Source organism: Podarcis cretensis (genome assembly GCF_951804945.1).
Source record: "Podarcis cretensis genome assembly, chromosome: 14".
In the NCBI taxonomy this organism is placed as follows: Eukaryota; Metazoa; Chordata; class Lepidosauria; order Squamata; family Lacertidae; genus Podarcis; species Podarcis cretensis.
In genome coordinates this window covers 42858563-42882595 of record NC_137183.1, presented here as the reverse complement: position 1 = coordinate 42882595, position 24033 = coordinate 42858563, and the positions used below count along the sequence as shown (strand labels likewise).

At 43.0% G+C, this 24033-nt stretch overlaps 1 protein-coding gene across 1 annotated transcript; it reads right to left on the bottom strand.

The window, feature by feature from the left end:
* Nucleotides 1-15477: 15477 nt before the first annotated feature.
* On the bottom strand, nt 15478-18188 carry COX19 (cytochrome c oxidase assembly factor COX19). The gene is made up of 3 exons (XM_079954098.1): nt 17998-18188; nt 16775-16886; nt 15478-16165 (listed from the first exon to the last, which is right to left on the bottom strand). Exons 1-3 carry the CDS (start codon nt 18077-18079, stop codon nt 16078-16080), a joined length of 282 nt encoding a protein of 93 aa, XP_079810224.1. The 5' UTR covers nt 18080-18188; the 3' UTR covers nt 15478-16077.
* Nucleotides 18189-24033: the final 5845 nt, after the last annotated feature.

Sequence of the window (24033 nt, the reverse complement as noted above, 5' to 3'; positions counted from 1 at the left end):
CACTACTACCAACCGGCTCCTTTAGATGGAAGATGAATGACAATTTGTTTAGAGATCAGGAGATTGTTGAGAAGGCCCAAAAAGCCTTGAAGGACTATTTTGAGATAAACATGAACACTACGGTGGAAAAAAAGAACTATCTGGGACGCAAGTAAGGCTGTAATGAGGGGGTTCTTGATACAACAGAATGCTGTAAAGAAAAGGATACAGAATGAGAGGAAAGATAAGATATTGGAGAAAATCAAAGAATTGGAGAAGAAGTTAAGATCAAATCCGAAGTCACAGCCGACCCTGAGAGAAATCAAACTTCATCAAGCACAATATTCTAAATTGATAAACCAGGAAATAGAGTGGAAGATTAAATTAATGAAACAAAAAACTTTTGAATCGGCAAATAAATGTGGGAAACTGCTAGCTTGGCAGTTGAAGAGGAGACAAAAACTAAATACAGTCACAAATTTAGAAATTGAAGGAAGAAATATTCAGAACCCTGTGGAGATCAGAAAGTGCTTCCAGAGATATTTCAAAAGATTATATACTCAAGGGCCGCAAGATGAGGTTGAGATTAAACAATTTTTGGAAAAAAATGGACTAATAAAATTGTCACAAGAAAATAGATCAATCCTGAATTGCAAAATAACACGACAAGAGATTGAACAAGCCATTCAGAACATGCAATTGGGCAAATCCCCAGGGCCAGATGGGCTGACCTCCAAGTACTACAAGACATTAAAAGACTATCTGATACAACCACTGATGGAGGTCAGCAATGAAATTATGGAGAGGAAGAAGGCGCCGGAATCGTGGAAAGAAGCTTTTATCACATTGATACCAAAATCGGAAGCCGAAAAGACACAACTTAAGAACTATCGTCCCATCTCCCTTTTAAATGTGGATTACAAAATATTTGCAGATGTTTTGGCAAGTAGACTCAAAAAAGTATTAAATGAAGTAATTCATAAAGACCAGGCAGGCTTTCTCCCAGGTAGACACCTGTTTGCTAACACAAGGAATATCATTGACATTTTGGAACTTTTGCAAACAGACATAAATACAAAAGCAGTGTTAATCTTTATAGATGCGGAGAAGGCCTTTGACAATATCTCTTGGAAATTTATGAAGGGAAATTTAAAAGAAATGGGAGTGGGACGGGGTTTTGAGAATGGGATTGATGCAATATATTCAGAACAAAAAGCTAAATTGATAGTTAACAATGTGGTTACAGAAGAGTTTAAAATTGAAAAAGGAACACGACAAGGCTGCCCCATTTCCCCTCTGCTATTTATTTCGGTTCTGGAGGTGCTCTTGAATATGATCAGAGGGGACCGGTTGGTGGAAGGAATCCAGGTCGGAGCAAAACAATACAAACTTAAAGCTTTTGCAGATGACCTAGTTTTGACCCTGCAGGAGCCAGAATCTAGTATGAAAAGAGTGTTACAATTGATTCAAGACTTTGGTCGGGTGGCGGGATTTAAATTAAACAAACAGAAAACTAAGGTGCTGGGGAAAAATTTGACAGATACAGAGTCAGAACGGTTTCAGAGAGAGACAGAACTAACTGTGGTTAAAAAAGTAAAGTACCTAGGGGTAAACATAACAGCAAAAAATCTGAGTCTTTTTAAGGATAACTATGAAAAATGTTGGTCTGAAATTAAAAGAGACTTAGACAGTTGGACAAAATTGAAACTTTCTTTGTTAGGCCGAATTGCTGCTATTAAGATGAATGTATTGCCAAAAATGTTGTTTTTGTTTCAAACACTACAGATTGTGGACAAGACGGAGTGCTTCCGGAAGTGGCAGAGAGACATCTCTAAGTTTGTCTGGCAGGGCAAAAAGCCCAGAATTAAGTTTAAGATATTAACTGATGCGAAAGAAAGAGGGGGCTTTGCCCTGCCAGACCTAAAGTTGTACTATGAGGCCGCAGCTTTCTGCTGGCTAAAAGACTGGCTACTTCTCGAGGACACTGACGTTCTGGATCTGGAAGGTTTTAACAATGCTTTTGGTTGGCATGCATACTTATGGTATGACAAGGTTAAGATCAATAAGGCCTTTAAGAATCATATTGTCAGAAAAGCAGTGTTTAATGTCTGGACAAAATATAAAGACTTATTGGAAAATAAAACTCCAAGGTGGCTTTCACCGCTGGAAGCTAAGGCCCGAAAAAGACCCAATATGGAGGCCAAATGGCCAAAATATTGGGAAATACTAGAAAAAGATGGAGACAATTGGAAATTGCAGAGTTTGGAGAAAATGAAGGATAAAGTGCGAGACTGGTTACACTACGCTCAGATTAAAGAAGTCTTTAAAAATGACAAAAAGTTAGGGTTCCAGGTGGAGAAATCGAAGTTGGAAACAGAACTGTTAGAGCCTAAGACTAAGGTACTTTCAAGAATGTATAACTTGCTGTTAAAATGGAATACACAAGATGAAATGGTTAAATCGGCTATGATAAAGTGGGCACAAGACATTGGGCACAACATTATGTTTGAGGACTGGGAAAGGTTGTGGACCATTGGGTTGAACTTCACTGCATGTAATGCTTTGAAGGAAAATGTAATGAAAATGATATATAGATGGTACATGACCCCAGTTAAACTTGCCAAAATATACCATTTGTCTGATAATAAATGTTGGAAATGTAAAGAAAATGAAGGAACATTCTTTCACCTCTGGTGGACTTGCCCTAGAGTGAAGGCTTTCTGGGAAATGATATATAATGAGCTGAAAAAGGTATTTAAGTATACTTTCACTAAGAAACCAGAGGCCTTCCTTTTGGGTATTGTCGGCCAGAAGGTGTTAAGGAAGGACCGAACATTTTTTATGTATGCAACAACAGCAGCAAGGATACTTATCGCTAAGCACTGGAAAACCCAAGATCTACCCACACTGGAAGAGTGGCAGATGCAGCTGATAGACTATATGGAACTAGCCGAGATGACCGGCAGAATCCGAGACCTGGGAGAAGAGAAAGTTGAAGAAGACTGGAAGAAATTTAAGATTTATTTTAAAAAGCATTGTAATTTGGTTGAATGTTAAGAAGGATGCTAGATCATAAATAATTGAGCACCACTAAACTAGATGGAATTAGGATGACAAGTGAGATTGAGGAAAAAATATAAACCTTTGGGAGAATTATTAGATTATATTTTAAATGAATGGGATACAAGAATGTAAACAAGATGATAAATTGCGGGTAAGAATTGACAATGATGCAAGTGGGAGCGGGAGACGTGAGGGAGTCCAATGAAGCTAAGAAAATATGTTATGATATATGTTTCATTGTTTTTTATTTCTGCAATTATGTTTAAAAATTTTAATAAATAAATATATATATATATATATATAAAAGAGAGAGAGAATGGGAGCCACTTACAATATACATGAAGAGACAACATGAGGAGTTGGACTCATTGGCAAAGTTTGAGTAAACATTCACAAATGTATATAATAATAATAAATAGATGTAAATGTATTAGGAATTAATTGGGGAAATAAGGATGAATGCAGGATGAATATATTGAAAGTAATATTGAATATTACTATTGAATATATTGAAAGTATGCAGGATGAATATATTGAAAGTAAAACAAAGTGGAAGCATGAGGGAAGTCCAAGGGAGGGTGGCAGGAAAAAATGGAAAATTGTTAGAGAGGTATTTCATAAAGGATGTATTTATTGAAAAACCAATGAAAAATAATTTTAAAGGGGGGGGGGGAGAACGAGTGTTGTTGCACTCCTTCCAGAGCATTGTAGGACCACTTTCTTTATTTCAAAACGTTCAGTCTTTTGAAGGAAATGCAAGACTTTTCCAATCAATGAAAATAATGTAGCCTGAGTTGGCCAGTAAGTCACAGAGGCTGTGTATCCGCAGCATCTTAAAGGGGATTCGGCACGTCCCATGTTTCCAAATTCTTCACATCGCCCATACAACACTGTCCCCCTTCCAAGTGACAACATGCACTTTCCATTAAAAAGAAATCAAAACGCACGTCAACATTCTGCATTTCTAGAGAGGCTTGCCTATTGTTTATTTTGTTGTTGTTTATTCATTGCATTTATATCACACCATTTTTTTCTCTGAAGGAGTTCAAGGTGACACACATCTCTCTTCCCCCTCTTCATATAATCCCCACAACAACCCATGAGGTAGGTTAGGCTGAAAGGCAGTGAGCTTCATGGCTTTACTACTGTGGTGAAGCCTCTTCGTTTTAATTTGCTTGATGTAGATGTTGCATTTACCATGGATATCTGAACTGGACCCCTGTGCAGTTCCAAATAATATATATATATATTATTAACACAGGTAAATGGAAGCAGCCAGCAGGTAAAAGCTCCATTACGTTCCCTAATTCATTTCCACAACATCTCCTATTGTGATCGATTAATGATGACCTCAGTCTTCAGTCATGAATTATGGGTGTTTTTCCTCCTGCCTCATTATCCTGCATTATTGATGGCATTCTGCATCCTGCTCAACACATCCCTCATCCTCAGATTCTCTATGAGGATGTCTGCATTATTTGTGGTCACTGTTAAGTGAATACAGTATTGAGAGTATTGAGGACAGAGGCAAGAATTCTTTTAGCCCCAAAATGGAAACAAGTACGAACAAAAGAAGAGTGGCAGATGAAGACGATCGACTTTGCAGAACTGGCAAAGCTGACAGGAAAAATCTGAAACCAGCATGACCAAGTATTCCAAAAGGACTGGAGTAAATTTATATGATATCTGAAAGGTTAGTGTAAGCAATTAACATCACTAGCAGGCTTGCCTGAAGTCTTGTAAGGAGAAATTTTCTACCTTTCTATGTTTATTTAAAATTTGAGCTATTTTGTAATGAATGCAACTAGAATTTGAAAACAGTCAAAATGCAATGATACAAAGGTTAGTTTTGAAAGCTATGAGGCGGGAGGGAAGTTTAAAGGCTCTAAAGAGCCAGGGAGGTAAAGTGGATAATAATGATGTGAATGTATATTATTAAAAAGGAAAATAAATAAAAATTATATATATTAAAAAGATAGAGAATATTGAGAACAGCATTCTCTTTCAGGCATATTATATTGGAATTGGCTTGTTTGCATAGATGCTGGCAATGTCATGCTGAAAACGCCTCTCTGAGGCATATGATGCGGGCATTAACTTAGTTCTGGAAAGAAAATCCTTCATGTTCATGCACTTTGAAATTACTTTCCTGTGATGTGGGGACTAACAGATGGGCAAGGAAAGTGGAGCCTACCGGCCCTTATGGTGGCAAAGAAACACCCACCATCTATGACTTACTCAGTGGTCTGCTCATCTTATGTCTCACTGCTCATCCTATGTCTGAAGATATAGCTTATACTCAACCATCTCATTTAGAAGCCTGTTATTTTTATTTTATTGCATCTATATCCCGCCTCTTCAAGGAGCTCAAGGAGGTATACATGGCTCTTCCAATCCACATTTAACCCCCACAACAACCCTGTGAGGTAGGTTAGGCATACAAGCAGTGAATGCTCCCCACCCCCAAGTGAGCTTCATAGCTGAGTGGGGATTTGAACCCTGGCCCAACAATCTTCTAACCACTCTACACCACATATGGTCTGCTTATAGTAACTTATATGTTGAAGTCAGCATTGATAGGACATTGATCAGACCTTCTTAAATGTCAACTGATGATGCTTCCATCTTTTCTTCCTGTTAAACCTACATTGTTGTTGTTGTTTTTTAAAAAGATTGGGTTGTACCCAAAGCTAGTCCTCCTTCAGTATGACCAAATGAGGTCCATTAATTTCAATGGGTTTGTTCTAAGTAAAGCTTTGGTTTTTTTAAGAAAAACGGCAGCAACACACAATAACATAGAAACATGGGTACCTCCTGGAAATGTCAGGTCAGAACCTGGACCCTCATTGGCACTTCCCCCTGAGCTTGAGGAACCAAATGCCTGCCCCAGGAGGTGGAGAGAAAGACAGACTGATAAAGATGTTGGCTATTTGCAGATTAGTTGCGCTGCAGAGAGCTTGCTGGGGAGACCACACATTACAAGGAACACAAAATAACTTTAGCTAGGTTTTAATAACAATAACAAAAACCCCTTTTACATTAATTATAATATATGAATAAGCATGACCCAACCAGCAACCCATCCACCAGGGTACTGAGAGAGCTAGGTGCTGCTATCTATATACTATCCCAATTGCTGACACAGCTTAATCAACACAACTTAACAGCACCTACTATACTGCTTCACAGCTGTAAAACTAGGTAATGTTGTTTGCTCTGGCCCTTAAAGAAATACACATCTTGTGGAACAATAATGAACCTTCAAATTTAAAGAGACCATTCAACAAGACACACACACACACACACACAGAGAGAGAGAGAGAGAGAGAGAGGTGCTCTTGGAGCTATCCATGGTTCTGAAACCCAACCAATGCTTTTCCCTTTCCAGGCTCCAGCATCAGACCAGGACATGACATTACAGTCCATGGTTCAAATTCCTGCTCAGCCATGAAGCTCACAGGATAGTCACAGACAAGTCACTGTTTGCTGAGTCTTGCCAGGGTTGTTTTGAGGTTTTTGAAAAAGGGGGAGGATCTATGCCATCTCAAGGTAACCAGGATGTCAGGAAAATGAATAAACCCCGTATTAACTGAATCTGTCGGGGTGATATGGGATTGAGGGGGCAACTCCCATCTCTTGTGGGGGTGCAGTTAGTGCCAGCATCGTCCGTTAAGAGCTTGGGTGTAATCTTCGATACCTCCCTCTTTATGGAGGCGCAGATTACAGCTATAACAAAGGCAGCATTTTTTCATCTCCGCCAGGCTAAGCAGTTGGCTCCTTATCTCTCTCGCCCTGACCTAGCCACTGTGATCCACGCGACGGTCACCTCCAGACTGGATTATTGTAACTCGCTCTACGTGGGGCTACCCTTGAGACTGACCCAGAAACTCCAGCGGGTGCAGAATGCCGCGGCGAGACTCCTTATGGGGTCTTCGCTGCGAGATCACATTCATCCGGTGCTATACCAGCTGCACTGGCTCCCGGTGGAGTACAGGATCAGGTTTAAGGTGCTGGTTTTAACCTTTAAAGCCCTATACGGCCTAGGACCCTCGTACCTATGGGACCGCCTCTCCTGGTATGTCCCACATAGGAACTTACGGTCTGCAAATAAAAACATCTTGAAGATCCCAGGCCACAGAGAGGTTAGGCTGGCCTCAACTAGAGCCAGGGCCTTTTCGGCCGCGGCTCCAATCTGGTGGAACGCTCTGTCACAAGAGACTAGGGCCCTGCGGGACTTGACATCTTTCCGCAGGGCCTGCAAGACAGAGCTGTTCCACCAGGCCTTTGGTCAGGGCGCAGCCTGACCCCCCTCCTCTGGCAATCTGCACAAAATTTTGCTTATTGGTTGCCATCAATTTGATTTTAATTAATTTTTATAATGAAATGTTTTTAGAATCGTTGGATTATTTTGATCGTTGTTAGCTGCCCTGAGCCCAGCTTCAGCTGGGGAGGGCGGGATATAAATAAAATTTATTATTATTATTATTATTATTATTATTATTATTATTATTATCTAGCGGTTAACTTACTTTCTTGTTCTTTAGCTTTGTGATTTATGCATATTGTCAAATGGGTGAGGATTGCAGTGGTAATAATAATAATAATAATAATAATAATAATAATAATAATAGTATATTAATAATAAATTATTTATAACCCACCCATCTGGTGGGGTTTCCCCAGCCACTCTGGGCAGCCCCCAACAGAATATTAATAATAATAAAGTGATGAAGCATCAAACATTAAAAAACTTCCCTAAACAAGCACAGAGTACATTTCGTACTCCAGTCAGGAAAGGCAACAAACACAGACATATCACGTAACGTGGTGGTGGACAAGAATGGGGTTTCCCCACCCCAGTTAAATGTCCAACAATTCACAGACAAAAAAGACAAACAATTGAGCATGGTCAGGAAAGCAGATGAAAGATTAAATAAATAAATGAAACTTGTGCAAAAGAGGCAATATGGCAGTATTTAAAGACAAGACAGAAACAACAGATAAAATACTCATGTAATCAAAAACAGTGACAGATGAAATCATATTTGGATGGAACTTGCCATCTGTATGAATGTGTTGTTGAATAAGGTGTACTAAAAAAACCCCAAGCCAGCCTCAGAAACCCCAAGTTGGTGAGTCAATTTCTCTGATGAAGTATTTTCAGATCAGGGAGTCTGACTTCCAAACAGGACTGAGTGACTGCCAAAACACCCTCTTCTTACTCCTTAAACCCTAGCTATGTCGCTTTAATATTTCACATGGAGGGTTCGAATACTGACCCATTCACAGGGCACAGAGAGGCTCTCTCTGAATTGCCAGAGACGACAGCGCATGGAAAAGCCAAAAGACATTAGCCGTGACCAGCAGCTGATTTGGCTCATTTTGGATTACGTCATCCATTCCACCGAACCAGTGTGGGAGCTGATGAGTAAATGGAAAGCGATCTGCACATGAGCGCACCGTGTACCCTTGCTCCAGTTCTACTGCCAGTAGGAACATCTTCCCAAAGTGGAAGATTAATCATGCGCTATCTAGTGGGCTCGTGCAGCAGGGAGAGCGCATGAGAGAGGGCGGAAACAGGCCAGCAAGATGTACGAAAGCCCACGGTAAACAAAACTGCTTCCCCACTATCAAGAAAGGTGAGCAAAACAAAGCATGAGGCCATTCTTAAAAGCAGGACCTGCAAAAAAAAGTTGCAAAGTGCTCCTGTTTCATGGTCCCAGCCAGCCATGCCCTTTCAGAATTCTCCATTCCATCTCCCACCTGCTGTGTTCAATTTTCCTGCAACATTGCCAGTTCTGCACATCAAAGTGTTCCAGTGGGTATATATAGGGTAAGGTGATCTTGCAAGTAATTAATTACTTGATTAATTACGTAGTGATCTTCAATGGATCTCAAGGAAGGGAAACATTTAAAAAAGCACCCTCATTCCCCCCCAACTCTTCCATAACTTTCCCACAAGGGGGAGTTTTTGTACCGTTTTTGCAGGAAAATTAGAAACCACCACCTTTGCAGCAAGTAGCAAGGGAGAAATTTGCTTTGATGCATGTTATAGGCAAAACAGTAGCAAACCAAATCACAGCTCTCCTTAGAAATTTTCACTTTCCTGAATGTTTGCAGTTCCCCAGCCAAGTGTACGAAAAATGCATATACAAGAATGAAATGTGTGCAAGTTGTTGGAAATAGCATACAAAGATTTGCTTATAGTATTTTTATTTTATTTATTTATTAAATTTGCATACTGCCCTTCACTTGAAGACCGCAGGGCAGTTCACAACGTAAAAATACAAAATGGAACATTTTCTTACCAAAGAGAGGGGAAATTGGGCAAAATGGCATTAAGAATGTGTTAGAAGAAATTTGCGCTAAAATGCTGATGGATTTTCATGAGGACTCTCTCTTCTCTCTATGCAGACTGATGCAGAAAAGTGCAGAACCAAACTTAAGATTTTTTTGTAGGGCAGGGGAGAAAGAGAGAAATAAAAATGGACAGATTTGCTCATGTCTCTTTTGCAGCACAATCGTAATCCAATTAGGAGGCGCTCTTTGCTCATTAGAGGCAACAAAGGGTTGTGTGTGAAAGTTTTAAAGAAAATATAAATAGCGGTCTTGTGGGTGTAGTTAAAAATGATGGAATTTGCTCCCCAAAGGAAGCAGTTATGGCTGCCATCTTGGATGACGTTGAAAGAAGATTGGCCAAATTTCTAGAGGTAAAGGCTATCAAAGGCTAAGAGTCATCATGGCTACGTTTTGTCTCCACTGTCAGAGGCAGCATGGCTCTGAATATGACCCAGAGTCCCAAGTGGGGAAGAAGAAGAAGAGTTTGGATTTGATATCCCGCCTTTCACTCCCTTTAAGGAGTCTCAAAGCGGCTAACATTCTCCTTTCCCTTCCTCTCTCACAACAAACACTCTGTGAGGTGAGTGGGGCTGAGAGTCTTCAGAGAAGTGTGACTAGCCCAAGGTCACCCAGCAGCTGCATGTGGGGGAGCGGGGAAGCGAACCCGGTTCCCCAGATTATGAGTCCACCACTCCTAACCACTACACCACACTGGCACACTGGGAGAGGGGTCTTGTGTTGGGGTCCCGCTTGTGGGTTTCCTGCAGGCATCTGGGCGGCCACTGTGAGATCAGGCTAGATGGGCCATTGGCCTGATCCAGCACACTCCTCTTCTCGGACCCAGCCAGCAAGGACAATGGTCTGGGATAACAGGAGTTGTAACACCACAACATTTAGAGGGGCTCCAGCTTGGGGGAGCTGGCACTGCACAAATGGTTTGCAGGATGTGCAAAATGGGCCATCGCTGCCCAAGCAGCAAAGCATCACACCAGCCCTTCAAGAAACAAACATTGATCCTTCCACGAAACATTTTTCTCCACATTTGTCCTTGGGCTTTATCTTAGGAATGCTGGAACTAATGTACCTCTTCCCCACCCCAGTGATTTACCTGGGCCCTCAGATTAGCTGCTTCTTTCCATTTAACACACAGGATAAAAATCTAGCAGACACCCATTTAAGAAAGGCCACCATTGTTTGTCAATTGCAGGCACTGCCAGGAAGTGGCTTCTATTCATAGCCTTAAGCAGATTCTCTACATAATACCCAGACAGCACAGAGGCAAGAAATGCCATTTATCTTCTTGGAAGGAACTGGAGATTGTTTTCATACTTTCACAGCGTTCTTTGGAGAAGGGAGGGATGTCGCTTCCTCTGTTTTGGCACAAAACCTGTTTCGGCAACAAAACCACATTATCGCTTTCATTACGTTATTAATCTGAAACGATCGCGCTCCCCTCAAAAATGGTAGGGTTAGAAAAGGTTCAGGAAAAAAACAGCAACCAAAATGACCATAAGAATGGAATGATGGGACTTCTTAGTTTAGAGAAAAGGTGAGAAGGAGGTGCATAAATTCATAAAAATCATTTATGGCAAGCAGAAAGTGGAGAACATATTTTCTCCCTCTCTCCCTCTCCCTCTCTCGTAGCAGTGGGCACCCAATGAAGCTGAACATTGAGAGGTTCAGGATAGATAAAAGTTGAACTATGGAATTGTTGTTGTTGTTGTTTAGTCGTGTCCAACTCTTCGTGACCCCATGGACCAGAGCATGCCAGGCACTCCTGTCTTCCACTGCCTCCCACCGTTTGGTCAAACTCATGCTGGTAGCTTCGATAACACTGTCCAACCATCTCGTCCTCTGCCGTCCCCTTCTCCTTGTGCCCTCCATCTTTCCCAACATCAGGGTCTTTTCCAGGGAGTCTTCTCTTCTCATGAGGTGGCCAAAGTATTGGAGCCTGAGCTTCAGGATCTGTCCTTCCAGTGAGCACTCAGGGCTGATTTCCTTAAGAATGGATAGGTTTGATCTTCTTGCAGTCCATAGACTCTCAAGAGTCTCCTCCAGCACCAAACTATGGAATTAGCACCCACAATAGACAGGTATAGCCACTAACTTCAAGGGCTTCAAAAGAGGATCAGACAATTTCATGGAGGTATAGACTATCAATGGCTACTAACCATGATGGCTATGCTCAGTCTCCACTGTTGCAATGCAGTCATGCTTCTGAATACCAGTTGCTGGAAGCCATAGGAGGGGAGAGTGCTGAGTTCAGGTCCTGCTTGCGGACTTTCCCCCACCCCCAAGGCATTTGGTTGGCCAGTGTGAGACCAGGATGCAGGACTAGATGGGCCAATGGCCTGATCCAGCAGCCTCTTCTTGTGTTTTCACGCATTCTTTAAATAACTGAAGGGCCATCACATGACCTCCTGCAAGATTTGTTGTCTGCTGCCCCAGAGGGCAGAACTAGCACAAAGAGGCTCAAGTTACAGAAGGGAAACATGAGGGTTAACTTCCTAACAGCAAGAGCAGTTTGACAATTGGTGCCGACAGGAACATGAGGCTGTACCCAATATTGTGCTTCTTATAGAGCAGACCAGGGACGCAGGTGGCGCTGTGGGTTAAAGCCTCAGCGCCTAGGGCTTGCCGATCGAAAGGTCGGCGGTTCGAATCCCTGCGGCGGGGTGCGCTCCCGCTGCTCGGTCCCAGCGCCTGCCAACCTAGCAGTTCGAAAGCACCTCCGGGTGCAAGTAGATAAATAGGGACCGCTTACCAGCGGGAAGGTAAACGGCGTTTCCGTGTGCGGCTCTGGCTCTGGCCAGAGCAGCTTCGTCACGCTGGCCACGTGACCCGGAAGTGTCTCCGGACAGCGCTGGCCCCTGGCCTCTTAAGTGAGATGGGCGCACAACCCCAGAGTCTGTCAAGACTGGCCTGTACGGGCAGGGGTACCTTTACCTTTACCTTTTATAGAGCAGACCAATTAGGCCCATCTGCACTATAAATTTAGAACAGTGTCGCAGCCAAAGAATCCTGGGAAGTGTAGTGTAATGAATGTATGGGGGTTGCTCGTGCGTAAGTTGCCACTATGCTTGGCTAGTTAGCCTGGTTAAACCTTTCCTGACTGGACAGCCCTTCACTTCGTGGCTGTTCAGTCACTAGCAGAATCAGTCAGTGGGCGTTTCTTAAACTTCTTCCAGCACAAAAGCTCTTTGACGCCAAGTCTACGCCTACTTTCCCTGCGCGGAAGTCTTCTGCGCAGGGTGGGTGTGGGCAGAGGAGGACCTGTGCTCTCCCCACTGGTCTCCAGCGAAGAGTCCTGGAGACCCCTCTCCGATTCCCCCAACCGCCCCCCTTTATCCTTGGTGTTACGCTGATTTCCTTCCCAAGTCGATGAGTTCCCTCTCTCCCTGCTTGGCCCTTCTCCGGCATCGCTTGGGAGCTCTGCCTCCACTGCTGGCTCCGATGTCAGTTCCCTGACATGTAGTTTGTTAAAGATGCTGAGAGGCATCCCTCTTTCCCCTCACAGAGCTACAAGTCTCAGAACAGCTCAGTAATCCACCCCACTTCCCAGAGAACTATGGGGACTGTAGCTGTGTGAGGGGAATGGGGTCTCCTTCAGCACTCTTTTTCAAAATTAAAATATATTTTCCATTTTCACATTTTACAAGCATTTTTAACGAGAAAAACAAAATCTTTACAAATTTAATTTGCATTTCCCTCAACTCCCCTCCTTTCTGCAGTTATTTAGTTCATATCTTTTTATTACTGTATATCCAATTCAAACCTATTTACCAAATTTCTTTTATCTTCCCCTTTAATTATCTCTTGCTGCATATGTTTATATCAATGCTGCTAAAATTTTAATTTATTTACAATGTATCTTCAAATAATCAATAATTTTCCCCTATTCTGGTTTTAAATAATCTCTCATCTTGATTTCTAATTCTTCCGGTAAGTTTCGCCATTTCTGCATGCTCCATCAATTAAAACTGCCAGTCCTGTTTTGTTGGGACTGCTGCTTCTTTCCATCTTTGGGTGTAAATCATCTGGGAAGCTGTGGTAGCATACATAAAGTTTTTTTCCTGTTCATTGCGTACTTCTCCAACAATTATACCTAGAAGAAAAACTTCTGGTTTTTTCACAAAAGTGATATTCAACATTCCCCCCCCCCCAACTCATTATAAATCATTTCACAGAAAGCTTTTGCTAACTCACATGACAGTTCTCAGCATTCTTAACCAATTATGCTTCCCACGATTCTTTGGGGTGAAGTGAAAGTGATATGATACTGCTTTCAATATATGGTGCAGAAGGAACCTTAGGTCCATTCATTTTAGGAGTTCTTACCACTGAATGAAGCCGAGTTGACTATACAGTGGTACCTCAGGTTAAGAACTTAATTCGTTCTGGAGGTCCGTTCTCAACCTGAAACTGTTCTTAACCTGAGGTACCACTTTAGCTAATGGGGCCTCCCACTGCCGCTGTGTGATTTCTGTTCTCATCCTGAAGCAAAGTTCCTAACCCGAGGTACTATTTCTGGGTTAGCAGAGTTTGTAACCTGAAGCGTCTGTAACCTGAGGTACCACTGTATTTATTTATTGGCCGCTGTATAAGCCAAGCTATATTTGTGGCCATCTTGCAGGGATTAAATGGAACAAAGTTTACAGTAAATCAGTATAATGCAGTTTATACATAGTATAATACCCCTTGTAAAATAAGGTATAGTGGTACCTCGGGTTATGAACTTAATTCGTTCCGGCGGTCCATTCTTAACCTGAAACTGTTCTTGACCTGAGGTACCACTTTAGCTCATGGGGCCTCCCACCACCGCCGCAAAATTTCTGTTGTCATCCTGAGGTAAATTTCTTAACCCAAAGTACTATATCTAGGTTATCAGAGTCTGTAACCTGAAGCGTCTGTAACCCGAGGTACCACTGTAACCTGAAGAAGAATAGGAAGCTGCTTTTTATGGAACCAGGCCATTAGCAGTGTAGTTATCAGCTACACTGATCGCTGTGGCTCTCCAGGGTTTCAGAGAGGGGTCTCTCCCAGCCTTCCTTGGCAGTTGCTGGGCTTTGAAGCTGGGACCCTCTGCATGCTTAGCAGACCCTAAATCACTACAGCCTGTCCCAAGAACACTTTGACAGTGGTACCAGGTGGCCCCAAAGGTGGCAATGGACTCTCCCTGGTTGGAGGCCATCTGTCAAGGATGCTCTTCTGCCTCTGGCGTTCCTGCATTGAGCAGAGGGTTAGACTATCTGACACCCCTCTCCAACTCCATGGTTCTCTGGCAATCTTAGTAAGGGCTGTTGAGATTATCGTGGTTGGTGGGAAAAGTGCATTGGAATACTGGTTGCTGGAAACTGCAGGAGGGGAGGGGGACCAAATCCTGCTTCTTGAACAAGCTTGGTTGGCCACTGTGAGGACAGGATGCTGGACTAGATGGGCCATTGGCCTGATCCAGCCGGGTCCTACTTAAGGCGTTCTTAGGGTTAACCCAGACAGCATCAGCTGAGGTGCCAGAGTGGGTGAGACAAGGAAGACATCCTGCCTCTCTTGCGAAGGCAGCTTCAAGTTGCAAAGGAAAGGGCAATGTGTGGGTTGTAGGTTTCAGTTAGGGTTCTTCCTGTCTCCCCACCCCACGTAGAAGAATCACCTTCAAATCAAAGGGTATGCCGTTCCTCAAACAAACTCTTAAAAACAATCACACATACACACACCCCATTCAAAGTCATGCATATCGTGGCCACATTTCAGCACACAATTAATTACATTTCTGCGCATTACGGGCTTAAGTGTGCCTCACTTTGCCCTGGATTGGGGCCTGTATTTCTCATTGCCTCATTTACCAATGTACTAGAACACACTGCATTTTCTTTCTGTTTTAAGACAGCAACAACAAAAAATCTCAAAACAGGCACATGCATTTCTGAAAGTGGCAACAGAGTTCCTTTTTACTGAATTAATTCTGTGTTGCCAAAAGATTGAGGTCTAGGACAAAAGGGCAGCCAAATATTCTCACTTCTGATGAGAACTATTTTCATAACTGAAACTGAAAGAGATGGAGAGGAGGGCTGGATTTAGGAATGAAATGATCAGAAACAATTTGATTCAAAAACATTATTTATTTACATACCTATCCTAAGGCTTCACTTGGATGCAAAAGTCCCGGTGAATAATTTCAGCACACCATATTTCTAAGCAAGTACACTTAAGATCCTAGTAAGCATTTCTCTCAAATAATAATAATTTATAATAATAATTTATTATTTATACCAATTGTAAGAAGAGAAGCTGAACCCAATGCACAGTGCAATGAGTTCTGCCAGAATCTTCAAAACAAAGCTTTTCACAAAGTAAGTACTGGGAGCTTGTAGTCCAAATTTGAATATCCAAGGAATATTTCCTTCCCCACACTAACAGCACATGTCCTTAGAAGAAAAACTCACTGACTTCACTGGGACTAACTGGGTGGGGATAGCATTGAAACAATCCGATCCCTTTACTTGGGAGTAAGCCCTATTAAACTCAGTGAGATTTACTGCTGAGTAGGTAAGTGTACAAGATTGCACTGTAAATCTTCTACTTGGCAACAGCTTCTTCCAAGGAGCACTTCATATCAAGATAGGATCTGAAACGTACAATATGTACCACAGCAGATTTGCTCCTTTCTATGGGAGAAGGTCAGGATTCTCTTTCTCTTCATCACAATGTCTCCTGTTGGGTTTCTGATTTTTCTTCTATTAGGTCTTTAAATCCCAATTTTGCCAATGGTTCTTTGGCCATAAGTTGTCTAAACAAACAAAAAAACAAAAACAACAGTGTTTTAAATGTATGGGGTGGATGTGGACTCATTGTCAGCAAAAAAAGAAGAAGAGGAGAAAAGAAAAAGTGCAGGGGGAATTAAGTACAGTGGTGCCTCGCAAGACGAAATTAATCCGTTCCGCGAGTCTCTTCGTCTAGCAGTTTTTTCGTCTTGCGAAGCAAGCCCATTGACAGCTTAGCGGATTAGCGCTATTAGCAGCTTTTAGAGGCTTTTAGCGGCTTATCGGCTTAGCAGATCAGCTGATAAGCGGCTTAGCGGCTTAGAAAAAGGGGGGGAAGGAAAAAGAACTCGCAAGACATTTTTGTCTTGCAAAGCAAGCCCATAGGGAAATTCATTTTGCGAAGCGCCTCCAAAACGGAAAACCCTTTCGTCTAGCGGATTTCCTGTCTTGCAAGGCGTTCGTCTTGCGGGGCACCACTGTACTGTAATTTTACAGATTTCAAAAATGAAGCAGTCAGTGGTTTGCGGAGCCAAAAATCCACTGTGCACTGACAGCCCAGCATAAGTTGTCTCTGGCAAATTGAGAGCAAACCTCCATTAGCTTAAGTGAAGTGTTGCAAATAAGAATGCACTTGCCTCTCCATTCTGCATTCTAAATATTCCTTTGATTCCTGCCTGCACAATGCATTCTCAAAGCTGTTCTCCCTCAGACACTTCATGAATTTTTCTTTGAAGGCTGTACATTCACCTGTGCGACAGAAGGAAAGCATGTTTTTTGAAACAGGAGGCATGAAAAGAAACAGACATGGAATTAAGAGTAAGACAAAACAATAGCGCTATTCAAAAGGGCAGGCTGGCTGCTGTGGCTCACCACGAGAACGTAATGCAGTAGGCGGGGACACACCTCGAAACCACCGAGGCGCCAGCAAACCTCCAGGTCACTAAGCTCCAAGGAAAAAATAGTTTCAAAGGGGGAATTCAGTGTGAAGTTGCTGATTTACAATTCATTAGCAGTTCTCAGGATTCTTTAAGGGAAGCCAAGACTATCGTGGTATGGTGCTCCTTTAAATCTATAGTGGCATTGGCTCAATCTAGCAGGCTGTTCTTATGCTATTGCTTTATATGTACAGTGCAGGTGATGCCTTACAGAGGGGGAGAATTACAAACGCCACCTTGAGCTCCTTGCGCCCCCCCCAAAAAAAAGGGAGATAGATATATATTTTTGTATGTTTTAAAATAGGCTTGTAATTTTTTTTGTTGATTCTATCATCTTATATTTTTGTAGACCACTTTGAGGTTTGTCTGTTTTATACAATCAAATGGTGCATAAATTTTACGAAATAAGATAAATAAATAAAATGCAATCGAAATAAATAAATAAATAAATAATGTTCTTCTGCCTCTCTTACTGGTCCCAGTGTCAATTCTTGTGCTGGAGGTGGAGCTTTAAAAATCATTGATTTGCACCCCTGCCCTTCCATTTTTATGGCGAAAAATGCTCCCCCAGGTGTTGAGGGACTCCAACTCCCATCAGCCCTAGCCAGCATGGCCCCCACCAAGGATGATGGGAGTTATAGTCCCTCAGCAGCACGATGGTCAAAAGTTCTCCTCCCCTCCCCTAGGGGGCCCATGACAGAGGTTCTGCTAACGGAAAGCTATCGTTTCCATGGGCTCACAGCGGTACCCCTCTATCCCTTGCGCATCTATGGGCAAGCGCCCTTATTGACTGTACGCTTTTAGGCCGGAAATGCCTGTCGTACTTTCTCTCCCCCACCCAACGTCCTCTCTATGGTGGGTGGAGGAATCGCACATGCGCAGTCGAGGTGACGGACGGTTGCGGGGGGGGGGAACCTTCTCACCGAAATGATCCAGAGGGAAAGCGCCTTTGTCCGGCGGCCTCGGCTTGAAGCTTTTCGTCCCGAAGTTCATAGCCGTAGACATGACGACGACTCTCCGAAGACCCGACACAGCCGCTGCGCCTCTGACCGAGCCTTCGCCTCACTTCCGGGATCTCCGTGTTGTCAAGCCCCAGGTTGTGGAGTGGAGCGCCGAGCCAGGCCAGAAGAAACGAGAGCAGAGCTGATCGGGCGGGGAGGAGCCGAGCAGTTAGCTCCGCCTCCTTTTGCCCCAGGGGGGTGCCTGGCCGGGATGGAGCTGGCATTTTAAAATCTTATTTTACTTATTGCTAAATATGTGCTTTGCAGAAAGCAAAGGAGCCTTGCGATATTTCAGAGACTAACCAGTCTTAATTGCGCCTTCAGATTGAAACTGGAAGACGTGATTTCTTCAATTCCAGGAAATCTCTACCGCTTTGCTGTATAATTCTTTAGAAAATAAATAAATAAATCTCCAAGCGGTTTGCAACCTACCTACATCAAAACATCAGATAAGACGATCCAGGATAAAACATTACTGAAGAAAGTCAAATATAAAACTTGCATTCAAAGTAACACAATCAACAAGAAACTAAAACATTACAGTGGTACCTCAGGTTAAGAACTTAATTCATTCTGGAGATCTGTTCTTAACCTGAAACTGTTCTTAACCTGAGATACCACTTTAGCTAATGGGACCTCCTGCTGCTGCTGCTGCTGTGCTGCTGCTGCACAATTTCTGTTCTCATCCTGAAGCAAAGTTCTTAACACAAGGTAATATTTATGGGTTAGCACAGTCTGTAACCTGAAGCGTATTTAACCTGAAGCGTATGTAACCCGAGGTACCACTGTATCTTAAAGGAGGTCAGCTACACAGTGCGCATTTACCGCAGCAACGTTAACAACGAGAAAACATTATCTTAAATGTTCCAGTCCTTCAGCTGGGATACTTGTTCAAGCAGAAGGTGGCTTTTTTCAGAATATAGATTTAAGTGTTAGCAGCTTAAAACACAGGCAGTTCTCCCCTGTCGCATTTCAAGTCACATTTGCACGCTGCTGTACACGCCAGAAAGGGGATGGAGCAGACGCTCCAAGTGTCCCTGTTTTCCAGGGATATCCCTGATTTAGAGAATCCATCCCGGTTTCTGCTTTGATCCTGGAATGTCCCACTTTTCCTTAGAATGTCTCTATTTTCATTGGAGAAATGTGGGAGGGTATGGAGGCAACTGACCCGCGAGCCATCTGAAGGCAATCCTGTATAGGATTGTTTTTTAATGTTTTATTATGTGTTGGAAGCTGCCCAGAGTGGCTGGGGTAACACAGTCAGATGTGTGGGGTGTAAATAGTAAAATGATCATTATGGAATGGGACATCCCTATATTTATGGAAGAAATGTTGGAGGGTGTGATGGAGGTGTCTTCACCTAATGAGCATTGCCTGTTTGATTTCTCTGTGGCTTCATTACCCCACATAACTACTATTTAGTGAAGCTCACACCTGTGCATGTGCCATCATCTGCACATGCACAATGGCTGCCTCAAATGTATGCACCTGAGGTTAATTGCAAAATGAGTGTGGTTTCCGTGTTCAAATCGGATGGGAGCTGGTTTAAGAGACAATGCATCCGACAGCAGGTTTTCTCAAGAAACTACAGGACAGATGTGGATGTGGCTAACATCCTGTGTACACTGCTTCAAACACCAGCAGTGGGAGCAGGTTGGAGCCACATGACTTGGTAATGCCTTTCACTGGCTCTGCTTTTGACCTCTCTCCGCCTTCTGCCCTTTCGGTCTCAAGGGCCACTGGACACCACTGGTTGTTGTGAGACACTGGTTGTCTGTAGCTCTTGGGAAGCAGGGTTGAATATACATGGTATAAAACAGTTGCAGAAAAGCAGGTGGTTCGGCAGCTTTCCCTGCAAAGTGGGTGAAATGCCATAACATCACCTGGGCATGCCTTTACTTTGTTCTGTTCATTGCATAATAAGCCCTGCGGTTGGTATACTCATACGGGAACTGTATTTGGTGATTTATTACCACTGGCATTTTGAACAAAATGTTCTTCCAAGAAAAACTTAGTTCTGATTTTACTGCGTTTTTAAAAAAGAAAAAGAAAAGATGGCCCAAGTTACTTAACAGACTGAAGAGTTCAGTGCCATGCAGTCCTGTGCATGTTTACTTCTGAGTCAGCCCCCACTGTGTGTAGTGGAGCTTCATTTTCACAAACATGTGCACAGGATCCTTTTTGTTAAGTTGTGGGTGAACATATCAGATGACACAGCAATTCTTCAAACAGCTCTTGGTTATTCACAGACCAGAACAGAACTGAACTGAAGGGTTCAGCCATCCTGCTTATACAGAGCTCCACTAGAACGCAACAGTAACCATTTTCTGTAACCATCCAATCACTGAATGTCACTTTCAATCCCTTATTTGCATATGTGGACCTGAGTGAAAACTATCTACAGTATCCCCCTGCTGGCCCAGGGTGAGAACTTCAGTACATAACACTTTTGTCTCATCTAAGTTCTTAAGATCAACCCTACAAGTACCTAAACACGTCTCCAATGCTACCATACATCTCAAAGCTGGATTCGTAAGTATCGAGGCCAGAGTATGGCTTGCCACACTGAATTATTGGCTGAGACTATCCTTCCTCCCACGTGGTCTTGCTCCCTTAACTATTAAGGATGGTTTCCAAACGACAGGGAAATGTGTTACATACTCAGTTGCTAGCTTTATGTGTTTTATGTTTTAAGTTTTATGTGTTCAGTTTATCTGTATGTATCTTATGCTGGCCTGGGACCGAAATAAAATTTGATACTGATACTACCTCATTTTAATTTGCTGGGATCTGTTGCAGGAAGAGCTGAAGCCAGCTGCATACCGACACATTTCAGTTACAAGAAAGCCTGATAATTTATAGGCCTGGATAATTTATAGGCATGTCCATGAGCTTCTTTCTTTTTCTTAATAGAGTCATACCTCGGGTTGAAGTTGCTTCAAGTTGAGTGCTTTTGGGTTGCTCTTTTGTAGTTTATTAGCAGCCAGTCTTATGTTGTATCAACTTGTTTCTTTGAAGCGTGTAATATTGTTTTGATAGCTGTAATATTTATTTATTTCTCCTCATGTTTCCTAAAATTTAATATATATGTTAAGGACCTTGCTCCCATACGTTATGCGCAGCAGCAGAAAGTAGATCCAAACTTGGGTTATGTGGGTGGGGCAAACTGAACATGCCTGTTCTGCGGTGATTGTAAACTTAGTAGACATCAGATCCATTAAAAGATGGTCAGTAAGAGATCTCAATGAGCAGGGAAGTACTTAGATGCTCTCTCGCGCGTCCAGATCATAAGGTAATCGTTGCAAAAATATCACTGCCGCTCAAGGCGACCTGTTGTTTGTGCTCCTTAATCCTTTCCCACTCTAGAATTTGAAACTGTAAATGGAAAAGTACACCCAGTTTAGTTACATAACCATCGGATTAGGCATCTTGAAATCTGAGGTCTTAATTATGTTGTTCCTGCAAACCATGAGTAATGAATTTTTTTGGGGTTTCTAAGCAACTGATTGTTTTCTACGGTATATAATGCAATTAGCACTTTGAAATTTGGCTGGTTATTACTTTTGGCAATAACACGAGGAAGGAAACATGCAGGAGGAAACACTAGGGTTGCCATATTTTTTTAAAAAAATCTTTTTTCCTTTCTGGCAAAAGCTGTTAACCTTTTTCCCCCAGTTTTCTCCAAACTTGTTGAGCTTTTTCAGCAAAAACGGCACTGCTGCTAGGGGCTGCTATTCGGCTGGATTTTTCCAAAAATTTTCCTGATTGCCACCCAGACACTGTTGCTGACTGCAGTATTCCGGATACTACATTCAAATAACCACACCTAGAATGCTGGTGGGCCTCTTGCCCAGTCACACATCCCTGCTTCTCTTTCCATAAGAATATCCCCTTCAACATTCCTCACATGAAAACATTTGTGAGTCGAGGACCCGCCACTCACTTGAGGATAAGAAAGACACAAGGACGCAGTATATTAGGTTAATGGGCTAAAAAAGGCCACAACTTTATTAATTACAGCATGTGAGTGGTACAGTGGTACCTCGGGTTATATACGCTTCAGGTTACACACTCTGCTAACCCAGAAATAGTGCTTCAGGTTAAGAACTTTGTTTCAAGATAAGAACAGATATCGTGCTCTGGCGGCGCAGCAGCAGCAGGAGGCCCCATTAGCTAAAGTGGTGCTTCAGGTTAAGAACAGTTTCAGGTTAAGAACGGACCTCTGGAACGAATTAAGTGCTTAACCTGAGGTACCACTGTATTGGCTTAGGCACTGGATAAAACAACAGAGTGTGACTCCACCCCTCAGGGAGAGGTGAGTCTATCAAGGGTTAACCACCAGTAGGAGGAGCTTGTTGATGCAAATACAACTGGAAGTTCCCCCTGATGTCACCGGGGGTCGTGCCATGGCCCTAGCCACCTAGCAAGGGCGTCAGACAGGATCCATGACCGCCGGATTCCTTTAACGGAATAACCAAAAGTGGAGGGGTAGGCGATGGCGACACCCTGCCCTCCAATACACAAACATATTCCAATGCCTAACCGCCACCCGAGCCAAAAAGGCTCGCCGCCAATACCCTCACAGCTGCAACCAATCCCTAAGGCTTCTGATGATGTCGGCCAGCCAAATATCATTGCCAAGATCCGAAAGGTCAACACCATCTTCCCAGAACAGAGTCAACTCGCTGAACCGGATGTCAGCATGCATAATCACAAAGCCATTCATAAAGCGCAATTTGCACACCATCACCCGATTTACAAGTTTTCTGGATTTGTCGATGGCCGTAGGGCTACGGGAGCCTCGCCAAAACCTCCTCTTCAGAAGGTTGGACCAAAACAAAGTTGTCCTGGGGAATAGAGCAGCCGGATCATCATCTGACGAAACCCAGCAGCGCAATGAGAAGGCAACGCTGCCACAGCCGCATTTGAGCGGCTAAACCCCCGCCTCCTCAGCTTCTGCCCTATTGGTTGGTTGCCAGGGGGCGTGGCACAGCAGCCGGGACAGCAGACGCAGGGGCCAGAACACCCCCTACCACGCGGGAAACGACTCCCGCTCACAACTCCTCCCCTCTGGAAGGAGGAGAGGCTTTCTCAACCCAACCCTTCTTGACCCATTTTTTTGTCCTCCCTCCTCCTAGAGCACTTCCACCACCACTGCCCCAACGAGGCACAGCACACCCTCCCTCCATTGTTCCGGGAAAACCCCTTGATCCCAATTTTGTTGTTTTCTTGGGTAATAATAATAGTAATAATAATAATTTATCATTTATACCCCGCGCATCTGGCTGGGCTTCCCCAGCCACTCTGGGCGGCTTCCAACAAAATATTAAAATACAGTAGTCCATCAAACATTAAAATCTTCCCTAAACAGGGCTTCCTTCAGATGCCTTCTAAATGTCTGGTAGTTGTTGTTGGGTAGATTTACAAAAAGAAAAAAACACACACAAAAAAATTTTTTTTTAGAAAGGGGCACGATTAGATGCCCCCTCGCTCACCACTACATTAATTTGTCCAGTTCATAGAAATCATAGAATTGTAGATGATCATTCTAGTCCAAATGCCTGCAATGGAAGTGAGGAAATTGCTGTTTCCCACTAAGGCCTTTCACACAAACCAGATGCTGCAACAGTGCTGTAGTTACCCAAGTAAACAACTGCAGTGACTATGTTCTATCTCCAATGTTTAGAAATATATATATTGTAAGAAAATAGTCACGAAATTAAAAGACGCCTGCTTCTTGGGAGAAAAGCAATGACAAACCTAGACAGCATCTTAAAAAGCAGGAACATCACCTTGCCAACAAAAGTCTGTATAGTTAAAGCTATGGTTTTTCCAGTAGTGATGTATGGAAGTGAGTGCTGGACCATAAAGAAGGCTGATCGCCAAAGAATTGATGCTTTTGAATTATGGTGCTGGAGGAGACTCTTGAGAGTCCCATGGACTGCAAGAAGATCAAAC

What these genes read in the sequence shown, in the direction of transcription:
- COX19 (XM_079954098.1), bottom strand. Translation starts at nt 18,079, where the DNA reads ATGTCTACGGCTATGAACTTCGGGACGAAAAGCTTCAAGCCGAGGCCG. An exon ending in TTTCCCTCTGGATCATTTCG is followed by an intron (nt 16,887 to 17,997) that starts GTGAGAAGGTTC and finishes TCTGTCGCACAG; the next exon opens with GTGAATGTACAGCCTTCAAA. An exon ending in TTAGAATGCAGAATGGAGAG is followed by an intron (nt 16,166 to 16,774) that starts GCAAGTGCATTC and finishes TTGTTTGTTTAG; the next exon opens with ACAACTTATGGCCAAAGAAC.